At 34.7% G+C, this 21,685-nt stretch overlaps 2 protein-coding genes across 4 annotated transcripts; one reads left to right on the forward strand and one right to left on the reverse strand.

Moving 5' to 3' along the window:
• The first annotated feature begins 1,775 nt into the window (after positions 1 to 1,775).
• LOC113712319 (V-type proton ATPase subunit a3) lies at positions 1,776 to 10,580 on the forward strand. Of its 3 annotated transcripts, none has more exons than XM_027235683.2 (18): positions 1,778 to 2,261; positions 2,954 to 2,998; positions 4,530 to 4,652; positions 4,839 to 4,946; positions 5,055 to 5,165; positions 5,280 to 5,453; positions 5,897 to 6,034; positions 6,164 to 6,271; positions 6,391 to 6,498; positions 6,607 to 6,755; positions 7,293 to 7,446; positions 8,105 to 8,265; positions 8,365 to 8,571; positions 8,787 to 8,970; positions 9,067 to 9,150; positions 9,253 to 9,446; positions 9,955 to 10,014; positions 10,119 to 10,580. In XM_027235683.2, exons 1-18 carry the CDS (start codon positions 2,133 to 2,135, stop codon positions 10,321 to 10,323), a joined length of 2,442 nt encoding a protein of 813 aa, XP_027091484.1. In that variant the 5' UTR covers positions 1,778 to 2,132; the 3' UTR covers positions 10,324 to 10,580. The 3 variants fall into 3 exon arrangements, with proteins under 3 accessions (XP_071923443.1, XP_027091484.1, XP_071923442.1); XM_072067341.1 differs by having other exon boundaries at positions 2,124 to 2,261; positions 2,924 to 2,998; XM_072067342.1 differs by lacking the exons at positions 9,955 to 10,014; positions 10,119 to 10,580 and having other exon boundaries at positions 1,776 to 2,261; positions 8,787 to 8,932; positions 9,253 to 9,436.
• Positions 10,581 to 10,947: 367 nt separating this feature from the next.
• On the reverse strand, positions 10,948 to 13,323 carry LOC113712320 (probable cysteine protease RD19C). The gene is made up of 4 exons (XM_027235684.2): positions 12,775 to 13,323; positions 12,570 to 12,689; positions 11,619 to 11,862; positions 10,948 to 11,474 (listed from the first exon to the last, which is right to left on the reverse strand). Exons 1-4 carry the CDS (start codon positions 13,267 to 13,269, stop codon positions 11,203 to 11,205), a joined length of 1,131 nt encoding a protein of 376 aa, XP_027091485.1. The 5' UTR covers positions 13,270 to 13,323; the 3' UTR covers positions 10,948 to 11,202.
• Between the last annotated feature and the right edge of the window lie 8,362 nt (positions 13,324 to 21,685).

A 21,685-nucleotide genomic window follows, 5' to 3' on the forward strand; every position in this document is an offset into this window, starting at 1 on the left:
GCTGATATTGGAGAATGCGAGTCCCTTTGCATGGAGGGCTGTCCTTCCTCTCTGGATTTCCTTGACTATGTCATCACTCGTACTCAAGGGTGTGGACCATTTTCGCATTCTATTTACCCATATATGGTGCATTATGTAAAAAGTGACAATCAAAGTCCGTAAACTTTAGGGCACTTATTTCTGATTTAAACCATCAACGTATCTACCCAACAATCCACAGACGCAGATTCAGCACTGCAACGTTGAAGAAAAATTTCGAAGAAACAAGAAACTTGTATAGGGTCAATAATTACTTACTTTTACAATATGAACATAAACTTTTTCCATAAATTATTCGTATAGCAAAAGAATAAAATAAAATTGCCTTGCAGCCAAAGAGACAACAACGAATCTACAAAACAAACACAAGCATAACTTCAATATTTGACAAGTTAAAGAACCATCCTATAACGTTTTGTTTGTTTATGAAATTTGTTCAAAAAAATTAATGCTTAACGAATTATAAATTTATGCATCACAAAAAAAAAAAGAAAAGATTTAGCTGTAGATAGGGACGTTTTTTAGTTGTGTTTTGGTGGGTGGGGGGGGTGGTGGGAAGAAAGCAAAATGTCAAAAATTAACATCTTAATATATATTTTTTTTTTGTCCAATTAGGGGAGACTTTTTAGGTGCTGTTTCGTTCAAATTTTCAGCAACACTGTCATGCACCATGATAAATTGGGGAATAGCTATGGGTTTGATAAAAACCCGAAAAGTGTTAGATGACTTTACACCAATGGGTTTAAGTAATAAAAAAAAAATATAATAGATAACTAAAACTCTACTCTTTAGTAGTAAGTAGGACTGCAAACGAATCGAACCGGTCACGAGCGGCTCGAGTTGGATATTGATTGAGCTTGAGTCGAGTTCGAACTAGCCAAATCGAACTTGAGTTCAAACTCGATATCAAAATATTAAGCTTTATTCGCGAGGTCAAATATGTATATATATTTTTTATTTTCATAGTAAAATTACATATATATCCCTAATTTTTAATTATTTATTAAGAAAAAAATTATTTTACTCATTTTAAAAAAAATAATAATTTTTTATTTTTTCGAGCTCGAACTTTACTTGAATTTGAATTGAGCTCCAGCTTGACCTTTAAATTAGCAGCTCATCGAGTTCGAGTTTGATAAAATTAAGTCAAGGCTCAACTCAATTAGATCAAATTTCGACTCGATTCAACTCGTTTGCAACTCTAGTAATAAGTCATGAACCTATTAAGTAATTTTGATTGACCTTAAACATATTTCTTATTTGTATACAGGTGTGATTGAACCTTAAACATTGTATGCGGGTGTGATTGAAATTGAAACATATTTCTTATATCAAAACTAGCTTACTTAATGAACACCTCATTAAGGCTTCTAAGGGAAAACAGGGAAAGGGGATTTTTTATTTCCTTTTAAGTGCAAGTAAAAGATCTCAAATCAGAAATCTCACAAGGAGAAGGAAAGGCTTAATCTACAATTGAACCTACCAACTGAAGTTATTGTTACCCTAACGTTAGCTAGGTGTTTGAGATAAAAGAAATTCTTCTGTTTCAAAAAGGCCGAAGAAAAAACAGTTCAAACAGAATTCATGGACTTTGGACTTTGCATAAATGCAAGACAAGTCCATACCATTCATGGGCCAAATAAAATGCCCATATCCGAATCCCAAATTTCAAATATCCTTTTGCGGGCTTTTGGTCCCCACCCAAAAGAGCGTATCCAACAGAGGAAGTTTCCAGCGGCATTGGACAACGACGTGGTTGAACGTTCGGTAGAATATCACCAACGAGGCAACCAGAAAAAATATAAAAAAAACTCAGAGGAAGCAAAACATTGCGACATGCTGGCACAAGGACAGAGCACTTTTTTAAATTCCGGCCAATCAGAACGAAAGAAGAAAAAAGAAAAAGAAAGTGCGGTATTTTTAGAACGTGAGAAGTCATAGGGCGCGTAAATTCCCCTCCGACTAGAGGAAGTAATCGGAGGGATCATAAATAAAAGCGCGTTCTGCATTTTATTCGTTTGTTTTTCTAGCAACATTTCCTGATTGGGAAAATAATATAAATTTAAAAAGGAAAAGGATTAATTGAAGAAGGAATGAGTTCTCCGACGATGGATCTGCTGCGGTCGGAGCCGATGCAATTGGCGCAGTTGATCATACCTATGGAGTCGGCTCATCGCACAATATCGTATCTCGGTGATCTCGGCCTTTTCCAATTCAAAGACGTAAGCTGCACGCTTCACATTTTTAGTTTTATCTTCATGAAATTTTGTACTATTTTGTTTTCCTGTTTTTCTTCTAGTTTAATTTTCTGTTCCTGAATATTTTTGTTTTATCATAAGCTTGATAATTTTCTAGCTGCATTTTGCTCTTCTCATTACTATTTTTTTCGTATGTATCTCTGTTTTGGTAATGTTTGCAATTTGATAGTAATTAGAAAGAGGAATACTAACTACTGGTTAATCCTATGCAAATGCAATAGAATCAGTAGCTTGGATTGTAATCATGTGATCAGATAATCTAGTATTGGATTTTAATTGTGTCATCAGATTATCTACTAGTCCATGTAACTACATTGCTAGGTTGATGCTCAATTCTTTTTTGTTGGCGTATGTGGATTATTGCTGGTAAAAGTAAGCAAAATAATCAAATTGCAATGTGGAAATTAATGTACAGTTCAGAATGATTAACAAGTCCTTTGCATGTACCTTTTTCTTTTCAATATTACCCTTGTTGTCAATCTATCTTTGTAAACATTGAAGTCATCTTGTTCGGTATCAGGATGTGGATATCCTAAGATTTAATCGTCTTGTTTCTTTTGTATCTATGTCAAGATTCAAAACCTAAAATGTTCTTGAATTGCTAACTTTTCCTTGTTTTATACAAGATATGACCTTCTTTTTGTCTGCTTCACCAGCTCAATACTGAAAAGAGCCCTTTCCAGAGAACATACGCCGCTCAGGTTTGTTTTAGTTCTATTAATGACCTCTCACTAAAATTTGTCTATTGAATCTTTGCCTATTTCAGCATATTTGTGTCAGTAGTGGATCAACTAAAATGTAAACTTGTAATGAGTTTATTTTGTCTTCAGTTTAATCCATGTACATTCTGTTGGAGTGCCTTTAATTCATTTTCGTTATTATCTTTTATATAGAACTTTCAAGTGATCTAGTTGGAAGTTATAATTAGGTTTACATTATCCCTTTTTCCATAGACTAGAGAATGGGAGATGATTATGTTGTCAAACTACTAATAATAGGTTCCGGAGAAGAACAATGTCTATCTTAGTTCTATCCTTTGATGAGACTAATGGCTTCGTGAGGTTTCTCTACTGTATCTGACATACTTGCATACTTTCTAGCAGCACTAAGAGTGAAAATTGCTTTCTGCAGCTTTTGAGATTGTCAACATGCTGTTAATATTGAGGAATTTACTTGATTGCGTAGGTTTGTCGATAATGAAAACTTTTTTGGAGATGATATTTTTTAGCTGCTAAGTCCACCTCCAGCTCATGCATGATGTACCTTCTACTCTGTGGGATATTTAGCTAGTTATTGAAATCAACTCAAGATAAAATCCTTGTCTACTTTAAGTTGAACTTGTTTTATGTTGCATAGACTCTACACATCTATAGAGTTTCACTTTTCTTTTAATATGATCGGCATAGTTGGTGAAACTCGTCAGTATAGTCTTAAGCTAATAGAGTGACATTTTTGGGTTTAATATCTGCCAGAACAAAGATACCTCTTTCATCCCCATCTTACTTTCTGAGAAGTTTCACACGTCAACTTAAGGGTTTAAAATTTGGTGGATGAAGTGCAACGAAATCTAACTATGTTGGGTTAATCGTAGCAAGAGATTGAGTGAAGTCTTATAGGCTTTAAGACCACCCCCATTAAAATGCAAGAGTGACCATGAGCGTGGCTTAAGAAACTGGAGAAAAGAGATACACAAGTCAGTTTTTTGTTTTTGATAATCCCTGACTCTCTGGCCATGTTGAACTGCTTAGATTAGGCCAAATAACCTTCCATTCTGCAGCCATGCCCAACGCTAAGACTTGGTGTTTTCCACATCTTGACGTCCTTTCTTTTTCAATTTTGTATGAGCTAGTGCCTTCTGGATCTTCTTTCTTTGCTCAGTACACTCTAAGGCATCCAACTTCAGTAAAATTGTTGTATGGAGAGATTGAAAGGAATGACATTCTGTTGCCGAATAATCTTTTTGTTTTTCCTTTACTTAATATATACTTCTCTGTAATTTATCAGTATTACCTACGAAATTATCAGATATATCTCATATAACTCCATAAGTGGAGGAAGAGTAGTTTCTTTATGTATAGATGTTGAAGTATGCAGTTTTCATTGGGAAGTTAAAGTCTATGATCTTCCTCTGTGATCACCTTCATTAATTAACTTTTGTTTGTAGAAATACAACTGAGTTTTGCATATTCTTTATTTTCATACTAACTAATTACGTGAATGCATGGTATGTAGATCAAAAGATGTGGAGAGATGGCACGTAAGCTTCGTTTTCTCAAAGATCAAATGACAAAGGCAGGCTTTTCACCTTCATCGAGGTGTAGCTTTGACACTCGTGTTACTTTGGATGAGCTAGAGGTTAGTTAAGTTTTGACTCCCTGTGCTCACTGTATGTGGTGGTCATTGATGTGATTAGTTATTCCAGCATTTGCAACAGTATCATCAACATCAATGACACCAGTTACAACAGCTGCAACAATATAATCATGATCACTATTTTTCAGTTTTTGGACAAATTATTCACCAGTGTAATTGGAATGGTAGGTAAAACTTGGAGAACTTGAAGAAGAGCTTATAGAAGTGAATGCCAACAGTGACAAGCTACAACGGTCACACAATGAGCTTTTGGAGTATAAGCTTGTTCTGCAGAAGGTAAGGCCACGTTGCAGGCCTTTTTAGTTACAATTCAAGCAGGAAACTATATATTTTCAGTTGTTTCTTATTTTTGCACTCATTACTTTTCAATCTTGGTCAATTCAGGCTGGTGAATTTTTCCATTCAGCACAAAGCATTGCTGCAGCCCAGAATCATGAATTTGAAGCAAATGTTATGGGAGAAGTATCTATTGACAGTCCTCTATTACTCGAGCAAGTAATTTTGTCTGATTTGACCTTATATAGTTTTCTCAAGCTAAGACATTCAGTTATTTGTCAAAATTTTCTTTCTAGGAAGTATATTTTGATTGTCAAGTTGAATATTGACTAGGAAATGTCTGTGGATCCATCAAAACAAGTAAAGCTGGGTTTTGTTAGTGGCCTTGTAGCAAGGGAGAAGTCAATGGCTTTTGAACGAATTTTATTTCGTGCAACTCGTGGAAATGTCTTTCTAAAGCAAGTGGCTGTGGAAGATCCTGTTATTGATCCTCTGTCAGGAGATAAGGTTGATACTCGATATTAGAGCTGTTTGCCATGTTCTTATCTTTTGGATTTGATTGTGGATGATGTCCCATATCTCTGTGTGCATTTTTGTTTCCTGTGATATAGAGGTTCTCTGTGCTTTTGATCTGCAGTGGTGTATAATGATAGGTTTAAAGGTATGTTTGATGGACTATTGCAATAATTAAATTTTTTTTTTCTTATTGTTTTCTACCTTTTAGTCTGCAAACTATTTTTCCTACAGTAAAGGGGCGGATGAAAACTAATGAATGAAAATCACATGAAAAAAGATAAACATAGTTCGAAACTATCCGATACCCTGCAATATCTTGTTTCCAGAACCTGCAATTTTTTCCCTTTTGTTGCATTCCTTTTGTTATCTTGTTTAAGTATAGTCCTTTTATGTATTTCATTTGCATATATGTAACCACCGGATGGTAATTTCAGATTGAGAAGAATGTCTTTGTTATCTTTTACTCTGGGGAAAGGGCAAGGATGAAAGTAACAAAGATTTGTGACGCGTTTGGAGCAAATCGCTACCCATTTACAGATGATATAGCCAAACAATACCAGACAATATCTGAGGTATGGTTTTCTATTGAAGAGGATTTAGGTTGATCATACCATCTCCAGTTTTTTTGGGATGTAATGTGAGCTTTTCATTGGTCTTTATGTTAAGAACATGTCTGAGATTAATTAAATTGCGATATTTAGGTATCTGGAAAGCTTTCAGAGTTGAAGACCACTATAGATGTTGGACAACTTCAGCGAAGCAATCTTTTACGGACTATTAGCTTCGAATTTGAGCAATGGAACCTTTTGGTTAGTTTCCTTTGAATAAATAGTTGGTTTGATGTTTGCTCTCCTTGCATAGAGGGCTTGTATTTCCTCAGTTTGTCTGGAAATCCTCTTAAATCACTGAAATTGCAATGCCTCTAAAGGTGAAGAAGGAGAAGTCAATATATCACATTTTAAATATGCTGAGTTTTGATGTGACCAAAAAGTGCCTTGTGGGAGAAGGCTGGTGTCCCATCTCCGCAACAGATCAAGTAAAGTTATCATACTACTTTCAATGGTGCACTTTCTTTGTTACCTTTGCAAGTTTTCTGAAACCAAAGTTTTAGCTGTAACTTATGAAATGATATTTGACTTGGCAGATAAAAAACACACTGCAGCAGGCATCTTTGGATAGCAACTCCCTAGTTGGAGCTATATTTCAGGTCCTGCAAACCGAGGAATCACCACCTACACATTTCCGCACAAACAAATTTACTTCTGCTTTCCAGGAAATTGTTGATGCATATGGGTAAGTAATAATAGGAATTGATCTGACATTGAGATATGTGAAAATGAAAACTATGTTAAAGGTGATATGCTTGTTGCTTTAACAATTTCAATTGTGTGTTGTACTTTTCTTGGAGTCTGTCATTTGGATTCAGGTTTTGCAAATATTCCTTGAATCTCCTTTCTTTCAACTGTTCTAGAATGTACTTGATTCTCTAATGTGAACCTGCTGAAATGACTTTGATATTTTTGTTTGGGTACTTATGTGTGAGGCCAAGGAGTATTAATTCTAGGTTTGCAAATATTCCTTGGACATTTTTGCTTCGACTGTTCTAGAATTTATGTAATTCCCTAACATTTTCCTCGTGAACTTAACTTTCTTATTTTTATTAGGGTATTTATAAATGAGATGAGAATTTGTTTTTTTTTTTTTGGGGGGGGGGGGGGGGGGGGTTTCTGCTGCTTTTAATGTTATCATATAGTGTTTGAAATTTACTTGGCCAATGCCTCTGGTTATTTTAAAGTTCCCTAGCGATGATTTTCTAGAAACTTTTTACAGGGTGGCAAAATATCAGGAAGCAAATCCTGGTGTTTTTACTATTGTAACATTTCCCTTTTTATTTGCCGTTATGTTCGGAGACTGGGGGCATGGCTTATGCTTGTTTCTCGCTACATTGTATTTTATACTCAGGGAGAAGAAATTGTCCCACCAGGTAATTTTACATTGTTTCTGGTTCTTATTTTTCAAGAGTTCAATTGTCTAAATGTGCATCTTGGATCTCTCAACTATTATGGCTATCTAATGTATCGCAACCTTCATCAGAATATTACATAATTTAGTGCAGATTAATATGTTCTTTTCACAAAGTTGTGTTTTATTTTTGATTCCTGTGTTTTTATAACTTTAGCCATGCACAATTGATTTGGTGATCCTTTACTGCATTGTCAGTGGAAGAAACAAGTTACTCGAGAGTAGTTATTATGTGATAAACTCTCAGAATACGGGGATATTCTGAAATAGCTTTTATGGCTCAGTTAGAGCTGAAAAATTTGACGTGGATGTATGCCTCTTGCTTTTCAATTACATAGTGGCTGGAGCCTTCATGCACTAGACTTTATAAGTTACATTCTGCGTGGCATAGTTCAAGGTTCACCATATGTTTCAAGTAAGAGGTGGATGTGAATGGTAATGCTTGAACAGAAAAAACTATCAGAAAAGTTGGCTGCATGTTTTATGATGCAGGTGATAGGGTATTATATATTAATATTAAAGCTTCACATCATACAGTGTATAATATGCTAAATCAGCTATTTCATGTTTTGTTACATATCTTTCTTGATTGGATAATTTTTGTTGATTTATATCAACAGAAGCTTGGAGATATTATGGAGATGGCTTTTGGTGGTCGTTATGTTATTATGATGATGGCACTCTTCTCAATATACACAGGATTGATATATAATGAGTTTTTTTCTGTTCCTTTTGAACTTTTTGGACGTTCTGCTTATGACTGCCGAGATTCTTCATGCAGGTGTCCAATTGCTACCTTAACTTCTAGTCACACACCCCCACCTCGAAATTAAAAAGTAATAACTATTCACACAATCCTTTAACTCAATGTTCTTTTCAGGGATGCATCTACAGTGGGCTTGATTAAGGTGCGTGGCACCTATCCTTTTGGTGTTGATCCCAAATGGCATGGCACACGCAGCGAGCTACCATTCCTCAACTCTTTGAAAATGAAAATGTCCATTTTACTTGGCATAGCACAGATGAATCTCGGAATAGTTTTAAGCTATTTCAATGCAAAGTTCTTTGGGAACGATATAAATATCTGGTAAGTTTAGATTCCTGAATATGTGCTGTTGCTTGTATTGCATGTGTGTATTTCATTCACACCATGCAGTGTTCCAATTGTAAGTCTTTACAGATGCATCTGGGCTTTTAATTGCATGGTAGCACAATAGAGCTCGAATATTTGATGTTGTTGTCGTGATTGATAAATATGTGCTTTATACCATAATATTGGCTCGTGTTTACATCCTTTTGCAGGTACCAGTTTGTTCCCCAGATTATTTTTTTAAACAGCCTGTTTGGCTACCTATCACTTCTCATAATTGTGAAATGGTGCTCCGGTTCCCAAGCTGATCTCTATCATGTAATGATATACATGTTCTTGAGTCCTACTGCTGATTTAGGTGATAATCAGCTATTTTTTGGCCAGAAATATCTCCAGGTTTTACTTTTATTTTGATGAATAAGTTCTTGGGACCAGTTCAGGTAGAGAAGAACTCTGACTCATTTCATGTATTCCATTCTACACTATCCTCAGATTCTTTTGCTATTGTTTGCGCTTGTTGCTGTTCCATGGATGTTATTTCCAAAGCCCCTTCTTTTGAAGAAGCAGCACCAGGAAGTATGTTCTGAATTAATTGCATCGCCTCTGTTAAGTTGGTAGTTTTTACTCTGTTGTCTTCCTGTCTTGATATCTATTTACTTCCATAACATGCTTTCTCAGAGACACCGAGGACAAGCCTACAGACCTCTTTATAGCACTGAGGACTCCTTTGAACTCGAGATACAAAGTGATTTACATGGTCATGAGGAGTTTGAGTTCAGTGAAGTTTTTGTCCATCAATTTATCCATACAATAGAGTTTGTTCTTGGAGCAGTCTCTAACACAGCTTCTTATCTACGTTTGTGGGCACTTAGGTACATATCTGAGGCTGTTGAAAATTTTATTTTAATTAAAATACATAAATCACTTGCTTCTGGAGAATCTCTTCTTTTTCCAGTATGACATTTGGTGTAGATTATGAAGTATTTCGGAAAACTCAAATTCGGTGGGAAGTTGTTCTTTGCCCAAGCATGAATGAAAGAAACAATGTTTGCAAATCCCTAACAAATGAATGAGCTCCCTGTTGCATTCACCCTGGCTTTTTTTTTTAAAGGTAGTTTTGTGTTCTTAATAATCTTAGAACCATGACAAGGAAAGTATGAGAAACTTTTAGGCTGTTTGCAAATCCCAATTATCCTTTTTCTTTAAACCTATGCCGAATTCTGTTTCCTTAAGTTGGATGTTGACATGTTGTCTTGAAATCATAACTGGACTACACTCAGGAATCATTGATAAATGCAATTCTACTCTGATCATATTCATTCAATCTACTTTATGCTGATCTAGTACCACATAATGATTGGAGCATTGTTGGTTTTGCAGTCTTGCACATTCAGAACTTTCCAGTGTGTTTTATGATAAAGTTCTGCTTCTTGCTTGGGGGTAAGGATCTCCGTATTTTTTTTTTTTATTTTTAAAAAGCTCCTAAAAATCTTGTAGAATCTGTTTTATGACTCACGTGAGGTTCATTGTGATCATGGCGTCAGGTTCAACAACGTCATTATCCTCATCATTGGGATTATTGTGTTTATATGTGCTACTGTTGGTGTATTACTGCTGATGGAAACCCTGAGTGCATTTCTCCATGCCCTGAGGCTTCACTGGGTAGAATTTCAGAGCAAGTTTTACGAGGGAGATGGTTACAAGTTTTATCCATTCTCATTTGCATCACTCAGCGAGGATGAGGAATGATAGGAGCAGTTTTTTTAACATGACTGAGTTTTAGATGATTCATTTGTGAGTAGACAGATATTAGAAGTCCCAGAGGAATTGCTGAAAATTTTCAGAGATTCAATTCTCTAAAGCACGCCCTTCCGGGTCAATGTAGTAGTAATTGTTTTATGGTGAATCCCGCAGGCTAGCGGTCATATTAGCTCTATCCGTGGAAATTGTTACTAAATTGATACTCATGATGCTATGAAAGGTATAACCACGATTTATGGCCCCTAGGATTAAGTCGTCCTGACACTCGTCGTTTGCTGTTTTGTGAATGAGAGTTCCATTTATTTATCTAAGAGAAGACTTTGCTGCGGTAAATTTCTTGATAAATCCGTCTTTAAGGGTTGCATATTTGCATAATGTCACAACATTGGATATCAAATCTGCTGCAAAATGTACGGACCTCTTATCCAACCTCTCACAAGGGGATCAACCCACACCATAAAAGAACTTTCTGCCCATTTTCAGAAGCAGACTTAAAAATAATTCTCAAACTAATTACGCGCCATGGTAGTCAACAGAAGTTACAGAACTTCAAAGTGCATCCATATTGCCACGAAAAAGGATAAAAATAATAATAATCGGCACAAACGGCAGTAAAAATTAAAACCGCTATTCTGATATACGTCGAGTTCTAATTTAAACCATTTTAGGAATGTTTGTTGGAGCCTCGAGGTGATACCATGCAGACCATCTTCTAGAATACATTAACGGAAAGTAGTTCCCATATACACAATACCCAAATAAGTTCACATTTAAGTACAATACCACCAAATGAAGATCAATGACTTGATACTGAGTTGATGTGTGATAGGACCGCCAAATGAAGGTTAATGACTTTTAATACTGAGTTCATGTGTGAACGGCAGCCACAGATGAGACCATAGAATCAACCCCGCACAAATTGCGATCAGCCCTACAGAACTTGTAGTAGCCATTCTCTCCCCAGTTTTCACCCCACGAGTTCTTTATGATCCAGTAAGGCTTGTCCTTGAGCCGGATAGGGGCGTAGCCCGCAGCACCATACCCAACTAAAAGCACCCCGTGATCCTGGCTCTTTGAACAAATGTATGGGCATGAAACCCCTCCAATATATGTCTGCATCCAGATTGCATTGATCGCAACTGCAGATGGGGACAAAAAAAAATAGAGGAAACAGTATTAGCATCTCTGTCGTCAACTCCCAACTAATACAGAAAATTTCACTTCTCAACTCTCTCCCAGGCAGCTTACTCTGGGGGTGTTCAAGTATTGAAGTAGCTGATTACCTGCAAGAGGGCCATGCTTCACCAGATTTGCAGCAATCTGATCTTCGTCGGTGGAGACAACACTGAAGTTGGACACTTTAGCAGCAATTTTGCTCTTATCAAATTTACATTTCTCATCCCTGCCAGTGTAAGGATAATCTTGCTCACGTTCAACTCCACCAGATTTCAGTATGTACTCGAAGGCATTGTTCATTAATCCGCCATTACAACCAGAATCACATGAATTATATTCTGCTGGATCGCACTGCAAAAGGTGAATGCTAAGTCAATTAAGACAACACTACATCAACAAGCTCAATATCTGCAGCTGCGCATCATAATTTCCTCATTACTACACAATACACATGCTAAGAAGACCGTCCAACCAATCTGGGCACAAACCAACATCGGCCCCATGTCCAGGAACAAAAAGCAATCTGACCATACCCTCAAAATGCACAAAAGCTTAGTTCATTTATATCGCGTATCTGTCTTCAATTGAAAAGGAATTTTAGTTTCACATAAGAGATTCAGAAACATGCTCATCAACAAAGGGCACCAAGGTACTAATAAGATTATACAGTATATACTTTATCAAGTCAAACTAGATTACATCCTGTGGTCTTCATGCGCGGCAGACAACAGTAGTGAATATAGAGATAAAAATACATAGAATTGAGAGTTGAACGTCACAAAAGTTCATACTTCAAATTAATCTTGTCGTGAGGCAGAAACCATCAAGCTAGCAACATCTATCCTTTTTCAGTTAACCAACTTGAAACAAAACTATCATTCAGGCCCTCCAATTTTTGTACTCAGAGATAGACAGAAAAAATTTTTAAATCTTGGAAATATGCATAACAAAATTACTAATTGATTATCTAGCTACTGATCAGAGATAGGTTTCTGTCCAATAGTTCTTTATCCATTATTCAGACCAAATGCAAAAGTCAACGCGAAGAAAACTCATACCTCATGGTCACAATCCACAAGCTGCTGCTCGCTGAGGCTGACTAGCTCTCTGGTGGCCAAATAGTGCGCTCCTTCCAACGCTCCGGTTGTACTGAAGGACCAGCATGATCCGCAGGAACCCTAACAAACACCCAAACTCCGTCAAAGTAATCGGACGAAACGTTATAATAGGACTCACGAGTGACTCAAATGAAGCTAACAATACCTGATCTTTGACGGGGGTGACGGCTCCATGGTCACGCCAGTCAAAATCAGCAGGAAGATCGGTGGTAGGGAGGATCGGAGCCTTGTTAGCATCGGCAGGGAGTCTGAGCCGTCGCTTGTGCTTATTAAGTCCGAGGTGGTTACGCCGGAACTCGGACGGAGTGAGGTCAGAGAACTTAGTAACGCCGTGGACGGCGGAAGGGTCAAGGAGCTGGTGGCGCTTAGCACGGCGCAAGTTAGCCTTGAAAACCGAGAATCGGTGGTCGTGCTCCTCCTGCGTGGAATAAGTCTTGCCGTACTTGGTCTTGAAGAGTGAGAAATGGTGATCTGCGTTCAGGAGAGGATCAGCATCATCGCCGTCCGGTGTTACGACCTGTCTGATCAACGGATCGTCTTGGATGATGGACGCGGCTTCACGGTCGCCTGCCGCGGACGCAACCGCAGAGGATAGCAGAGTGAAGCTGAGAAGGAGAGAGAAAAGAAAGAGACGATCCATTGGACTTGAAGAGTGCACTGTGTAGTGGATCAGAAACGTGAGATGGTTTCCATGGATGTAGGGGTGAGATTATATAATGGGTGCTGGAGGACAGTAGGTGGAAATAAGCGAACAAGATTTTGCAACGTGGTCCGCCTTTATTACTTTATTGTTGATATTTTCGCGCTTGGATCGGACGGTTACTTTAAAAAAATGGGAAAATCGTTCAAAACGTTCCTCACATTTTACAAGATAACTTTTTTCGTCTCTTACTTTTAAAAGTGTAATTTTACGTCCCTTACAAATTCACATTGACCAAATTTGGTCCCTACCTAGATTTTCGACTAATTTTTTGCCGGAATCCATCACGTGACTTGCATGTGATCATTTTTTAAGGGCAAAATTATCAAATAAAATTTTTACATAATCTGATTCATAGTTCTTCATATTTCACAAAATGAATTTTTTTATCTCTCATATTTTTCAAAATAAATTTTTTCATCCCTCATTGATCATGTATGCGAATAGCTTTTTTTTTTTTTTTTATAAACCCACGTATATTTCTATTTGATTTTACCTAAACAGCATGAATAACATGTAATTTGTCTCTATTGAATTTCATCTAAACATGCTAATCGTAGTTATACACATGCTATTCAATAGATATATATAGGGGTTTAAAACTAATAATTTTGTTTGAAACCCATGTATTTGTTTATATGATTTCACCATTTGAACCTATTCAATATTTGTGACATTTCTCTTTTGGTAATAATTTATTTATTGAGTTGTATAATAATGTAATCTAATTAATGGGTCCTAACTCGAATTCTATAATTGTGCTAACAAATTTTAGTTTAAATTTGAAATTTCTACTCGACACTTTTAAGATCAACAGTTGAATTACTTGCCTTGTGATTGTGTTTAAATTTGAAAGTGCCAATCACTTATTTCTTTTTGTCATGCTTTTCTTTTGTTTACTTTTTCTATCCAAATTTAATTTGATATAAACACCGATAATATTTAGGATTAAATGTCTTCTTTATTTTCAAATTTTGAGTAAAAAATGAATATAAGTGAAAAACTAACAATTTTTTTAAACCCATGTATATATTTATTTGATTTCACATGCTATTCGTACTGTTCAGGTGAAATCAAATAAATATATACATGGATTTAAAAAAAATTATTCACACACATGATCAATAAAAGATGAAAAAATTCATTTTGAAAAATGTGAAGGATGAAAAAATTTATTTTGTGAAATATAAGGGACGAAAAAATTTATTTTATAAAATGTGAGGGATTATGAATCGAATTATATAAAATTTGATTAGACAAATTTGCCCTTAAAATATGATCACGTGTAAGGCACGTGGTGAATTTCGACCAAAAACTAGTCGGAAACCTAAGTAGGGATCAAATTTGACCAATATGAATTTGTAAGGGACGTAAAATTACATTTTTGAAAGCGAGGGACGAAAAAAATTAGTTTGCAAAATGTGATGGACGTTTTGAATGATTTTCCCTAAAAAAATTACTGTATCATTTTTTATAATTATAATTGTTATATATAATACTAACAAATATGTTTATAATGCAATAGGTATTTTTTTTGTAAATAATTCCTATTTGTCAAGCTAAGCTTTGAATAATGGACTAAAAAAAATAGAGGAATGGCTTGCTATCCTATTTGAATTGTTATATTTCGTGAACATATTTTTCTTCGATCATTCTTTCAACCTCATATACATCAAATCGCAATGATATATTTTTTTATAAAAACTTCTAAAATAACAATCCAAACGGGTGCAGATTCTAAATTTTTGATGGGCTACCCTTATTCAGTGGTCAATTCTTAATTTGTTTTGTCATTATTCATATACATCAAATCGCAATAATATATTTTTCTATAAAAATTTCTAAAATAACAATCCAAACGGGTGCTCTTCAATGTTTATTTCATTCAACGTGACTTTCAAAAAGAAAAGCCTATTGATGACCAAGGTTGCTAAAGAAAACCTTTGCACTCTATGCAAGTGAAAAATAGCAGTAAAAGAATTTGCTTAGTTAATAAGTTATCAAAGCTTTCATGCAAGGAAGTTTTGGACGTTCCCCTGCCAAGATTGACTAATGCTTGTACACACAAGCGTGGTTACCTTTTGACTTTTGAGGGAAAGGCAACTGTAAAGCTTTTGGATTGAGCATTATTTTTTTAATTTTATTTATTTACATCGTCATTATAATTTTTAATATATCTTTTTATCTCACATACATCACATCACAAAAAATATTACAGTAAAAATATCTCAAAAAACTTACAATCCAAACAAAGGATTTTTTTTTTTTGGATTTTTCTAGATTGCATTTGTTCAAAATCCCGTTTGGATTGTATTTTTTTGGATTTTTGGTTGAAAAATTTTTTTTGCGATTTGATATATGTGAGGTAAAAAAATGATAGGAAAATATGTTCACGAAAAATGAAATAAATTTTCTGAGAAAAATCGCAATCCAAACGGAGATTCAAACAATTTATCTTACCCTATCTTCCGATATAAGCCTTTCAAATCTCTTTCGAAGCATACTTCACGAATGACGTCTTGCACCGACGGCCGTGGAATTCTAGGAGGGCAATGCTATTCTAAGACTGTGTTTGTTTTGAGGGAATAGGAGGACAAAGCAAAGAAAGGAAGTGGAGGGATAAGGTTTTTAATATTTGGATTGGATTTTGAGGAAGCAAAGAGATTTTGAGAAAGCAAAGAAAGGAAGTAGAGGGATAAGTTATTATATATTTTTTTAATCTGTCTATAGTCTAAAAGTGGACGAAAACAAAGGGAAAGGATGTCAAAATTAATGAAAATTATAACATTTTCTAAGAAACTTTACAAATTAAACTTTTAAGTTATGGATAAAAACATAATTAACTCGTAATAATTTTATTTCCCTTCCTTTCATAATTCAAACAACGTGAATGGATTCCAATTTCCTCTACTCTCATTTCTTTTCCTTTCCGCTGGAGTTCTCTCATTTCCTCTACTCTAATCAGACGTTGAAAAATAACTATGACAGGCGCACAGAATTCAAAAAAACAAACTACACAAAAACTACAATCCCAATCCCAACTGTGTAAGGTGTATATCTGTCCGGAAAGAAAATGGTGCTATTACATGACTAATAAGCGAAGACTAATACACATGTAAAATACAAAATACCACCCTATGCTTTGGCTTATATACACTTGAAGTCTTGAACTCTCCTATAATTTAGCTAGAAACCTATAAATAGACCCCTATATAATTGTAATTAAAGTGATACCATTAGATTTTCTATTAGATTTAACGATTAAACTTGAATACTCAAACTTTTCAAATAAAATTACCATAGAATGACAAAATCACCTTCAGTCCAAGCTTGATGCAATGTTCCAAATAAAATTCAGTAGCAAACCATACTTTTAAAAAATTTCAACGTAAAAATGAAATTATAGAATAAAACTTATATTTGTTTCATCTTCAATGCTATTTGTTAGACTGCTACTGTCATGATAAAAAGTTCATACGTGGTTCGTCTCGTACAAAAAAAAAAAAGGCAAGAACAAAGTATGGTGACAAGAAAAATCACAGAAGCAAATATAAATTTTTTGTCCCTTCTTATCATGATTGTAGCAGTCCAACAGAACACTGAAGATGAACTAAATATAAGTTTTTTTTTCAAAATTTTGTTTTTATCTTAAAATTTTTTTAAAAGTATAGATTGTTCCCAAAATTTCATTTAGAACATCATAATCCTACATAGAAGGGTGATTTTGTAATTTTGTCGTGATTTTATTTAAAATGTTTGACTTTTTAAATTTGACCGTTAAATTTAACAGAGAACATATCAATTCTACTTTGATTAAAACCACCACATTTTTTTGCCTTTCTAATATTTTTTTAGTATAAGTGGTAAGTTTTGAACTCGAAACTTTCAATTACACTCATTTCTTCCATACTATCCAATCCATCATTCTTCCCATGAACGCATGGGTTAAATTTTATGCTTCCAAATCACGTAAGGCCAAAGCATTTGACAATCTCAGCCTCTTGCTAATTAATTTGCTAGGTTAGTCAATATTAACGAATTTGAATCGCATCTGGTGAAGATATACACACATACACACACTCACGGTTTTAATGCAAATTGAAATGTAACCAATATATACGGAATGAGCAATCATCCGTGGAGAAAAGGACCAATTACTTTTACTACGTGATTCCACTTTTTTTTTTTTTTTTTTTTTTATAGATGTTTGACTTGTTTTACATGCAATTGCGTACATGTTATCTCTTTTAATAGCAATATGATTGGCTTGTCTAACAATAAATATGTAAAATTTTTGGTATTAACCCTTTTCACATTCTCATTCAGTAATTAGTTAACTCTCCAAAAAGCAGTCTATTAGTAGTGTCCAACTATTAGTTGCCGAAAGAATGCCTTGGACTCTATATGCATGCATGTAATTAGCACTGGTTTAGTTAGAGATGGTCTTGCTGTTTCTACAACTACAATATCTCTTGCATCTAACATGTATGTTTATAGAATTTCATATTAGTAGTTACGCTTCAATATGCACTTTGTTACCCCAAGAACCATAATTAGGGACCATATACTTTAAATGGATAATTAACAATACTTGTCTGTTTAAAGATTCACACTTAATTTTCACTACTTTTTGCCCTCTATCATTGAATTTTAAAAGAAAGGAAAACTTTTGTGGAAAAGAAGACAAACAACTTCATTGTGTCTAATAATATAAATAACTATATGATCATATGATCTCTGGAACTTCTATTATTTTCCTCTAAACAACCTCTTGTAGAGGAAATATGCATTCTAATTATAATTTTGTAATTCAACAAATAGTTTAAAGTTGTTAAGGATTTCATTGCATATGATACGGGTATGCAGTTGAGCATATAAACTGATAAAGATGTAAAGGTAGGACGCATAAATAATTGTCAGACAACGGAAAATGCATCTCTGGGGGGTTGCCCTCTCTGTACCATATCCAAAGTAACAGATTCTGTTTTACCCCTCCCTTCTCCTCCCTGTATATATAATATCATCTTCCCACGTTCTACCACCCTCTTTGACCCTTTTCAGTACAATATCAAAATATAACATTCGGCCCAGACTCACTGAGAGAATCGTTTTACTAGTGAGAAAAAAGAGAGAAAGACGAAAGAATAGAAGATAGAATGAGTGATCCCGTGCTCCAAAGGTACTGGTTAAGGATATCTTGGGCTGCCCATTTCATTTTCTGCGTGGCCTTGTACATCCATTGGTTCAGCAATCGGGCTGGATTCTTCGAAGGTTGCTTGGGATGAAAGCCACTTCTTGCCATGGTCATTTTTCTCGTGCCCCTCACGGCTCTGCAATACGTCATATATTTTCTTCTTGCCGAATTTCTTGAAGTTTTGCATCCGCATGCAGGGTTAATTAAGGCTCTAGCCAAATGGTTAATCCAAGAGACATATGACAGGAAAAGAGAATTTTAATTGATTTTTACACTTTTTATATTCTTCACCCCCATCCTTTGCTTTTATTCTGACAATCTTTACTATATTAGCAATAATACTAATTCACAAAGGCATGATTTTGCGAGCTCCGTTGAACCCACAAGCTTCTTACTAAGGCAAATAATACGATCACCAACCGATTAAACAAGTGACATATAACAGTTTTATAATTTTATTTGTAATTTGTACTAGAATCATATGTGACATAACACTACAGTTTTGGACATTACACTTTAATAATAATAATAATAATATCTCTTTCCACTTTACAGTAACATGTTATTTACCCAAATGTTGCATTTTCTTTTATTGAAAATTTTTTTTCGGGTTTTAGTAGGCTTCCAGAAACATAAAAGGGGACTTATAGGCCCTGTTTGGTGTTTGCGTTGCTTTTGATAAAAAAAAAAAAACACCTTTTGATGCTAAAAGCACTTTTGAGGTGTTTAGTGAATATTATTTCATAAAATTAGAAGTTGAACATTTATTGTTAAGTAACTACTAATACCTTCGAACTTCACACTCTGATCCTAAATTTGTCCTAAACTAAATAACTAATACCTTCTTCCGGGGGAGGATATGGGAACGAGATCATATAATTGGCTCCTAGGCGGCAGTAGGTACTAGGTAGGGATAAAAGAATGAGATTTTACAACGTGGCGACGCTTTATTCCTTTCCTATTTACATTATTTGCCAAGCATTTGATCAATGGACTTAAAACGGCTCCATTTGGATCCATCAAATTTTCAAAAATTAGTTTTTCAAAATACTATAAAAATTTTCAAAAAATATTCTAAATAGTATTCTAAAAAATTGTCTAAATTTTTTCAATATTTTAAAATATATTCTAAAAACTCTACTACTCTTAAATATCCCAAAATATATTCTAAAAATATCTCAAAATATACTCTAAAAACTCTGTTACAATAAAATATTTCAAAAATACCCCGAAACAATTAATCCAAACGGAAATTTTGTTATCAGTATAGTATGTACAAGATTGGTAGAATCAAAAACGCTGTGTATGTATACCGCATTACATGGACGATAAAAGGACCAAGAAAATTGAGCTCACTTTTACGCTGGAATATTGGTAATTATCAGGTAATGGACACTGTCTATCAGCACAATTGTGCCTTAGATTTTGCGTGTGATTCTCTCTTTGGCTACCCTTTTTGCAGTGGTAACTCGTACTACTACTAATTCTTTAGCTAAATCCTCAGGGATGAAGACATGGATCAAACCAATGAATGCACATTTCGAAGTGGTTACTAAAACTTGTTTGCAAGAAATTTTTGGATGTTCCCTTGATTGACTAAAGCTTATACACACAAGGATCATTACTTCTTCCTCTTCCTGAGGGAAACAAGGCTGACTGCTGTAGATGTCTCGACCTACAAAAATGCGACTAAAGCTTAAACCCGTCTGGAGTATTTGACACTATACCGTATTTGATCTTGAAGCAACATGCTCAATTGGTGTTTTAGTGATCACACATTAGCCATGTTTAACCACGCTACTGAAAGTGAAAATTACTTATCTACTTAGAATAATATTTTGAAATGATTTTAGTATTTTCGTAACTATCGTTCAATATTGTTGTGTATGTTTATGTTATGTTTTTCTGTATATGTGCTGAAGGTCTATTAAAATCCACTAGTAGTACCTACCTACGAGATAAATGCCGTAAAAACTTGTTGTTTGGATTGTTGTTTTTAGCAATTTTTGTAGAAAAATGTACTGTAACGACTTTATGTATATAAGATAAGAAGGTGATTATAAAATGTGTTCATGAAAAAGATAAATTTTTTTTACGAGTTTGATATATATAAGATAACAAAGTGATTGAAAAATACTTTCACAAAAAAAGGTAATTTTTTTTTTTAATGGGAAACGACAATCCAAACCACTTTAACTGCCATTAAGAAACGAGGCCAGGCTCATAGCCTTTTCAAGTGCAGCCCAATCCACTGTTTGAATTCAAGATCCGCCCATGGCCTTGTTATGGACGATTGATGCATAAAACATTTTTTTTTAAAATATAAGTAGGAGGTCTTGATTTTGTGACCCCACTTGCACTTTGTCGCTGTGCCACTCAATCCATTCTTCACATTCAAAATCATACAAAGGTATCAAACAACAAATCTGAAAAGTTATAGATTTGAGTAACAAATAAAAAGCTAAGATAAAATAATTGTAGTTTCAAGAACATCTACTAATTAATTGTTTCAAATCCAGATATTAAGATGAAATCTGTTGAATAGACTAAAGAAATTTCAATTCTAATAAACAAACTTGAAAAACTCAAATCAATAATAGAAAAATGAAAAAAATGATCTAAAACTCCTACTAGAAAAAACTTAGATCTAATAATAGAAAAAAAAGTTACCTAAAACTCGCACTGAGAATCTTAGGAGAGAAGAACACTTTGACTATAAAAGTTTAGGAGGAGAGAAAACTTTCACTAAGCAATTCACTAGGAAACCTAATATAGTAGTGACTTTAGAGAGAGGTTCGTCGCATGAGGAAAAGATACGAAAATCTGATTTCGCATAGAAAAGTTGGAAGATATTTTGATTAAAATTTTTTTTAAAGAGAGAAGGAGGAGAGTTTTTTTTTTTTTTTTAATACGAGTTATTAATCACGGGATCTTGAACTCTTCTAAAATTTGTATAGTTATTGAGGCAATATTGAGCCACAAATAAATAGAGTAGGTGCATCTTTAATTGTTTGAATTTTGTTTAATAAGCCAACCGGAAAATATACCTCGGCTTTTGTCGAGCAAGAGCTGAGGAGTACCAGCTACCAGGTACATCCTTTAAAAAGTTTGACCCAAGTCATACACAGTCTGTTATTACAAAAAACATCTCCAAACGCGAAG

Source organism: Coffea arabica, chromosome 10e, assembly GCF_036785885.1.
Source record: "Coffea arabica cultivar ET-39 chromosome 10e, Coffea Arabica ET-39 HiFi, whole genome shotgun sequence".
Classification (NCBI taxonomy): Eukaryota; Viridiplantae; Streptophyta; class Magnoliopsida; order Gentianales; family Rubiaceae; genus Coffea; species Coffea arabica.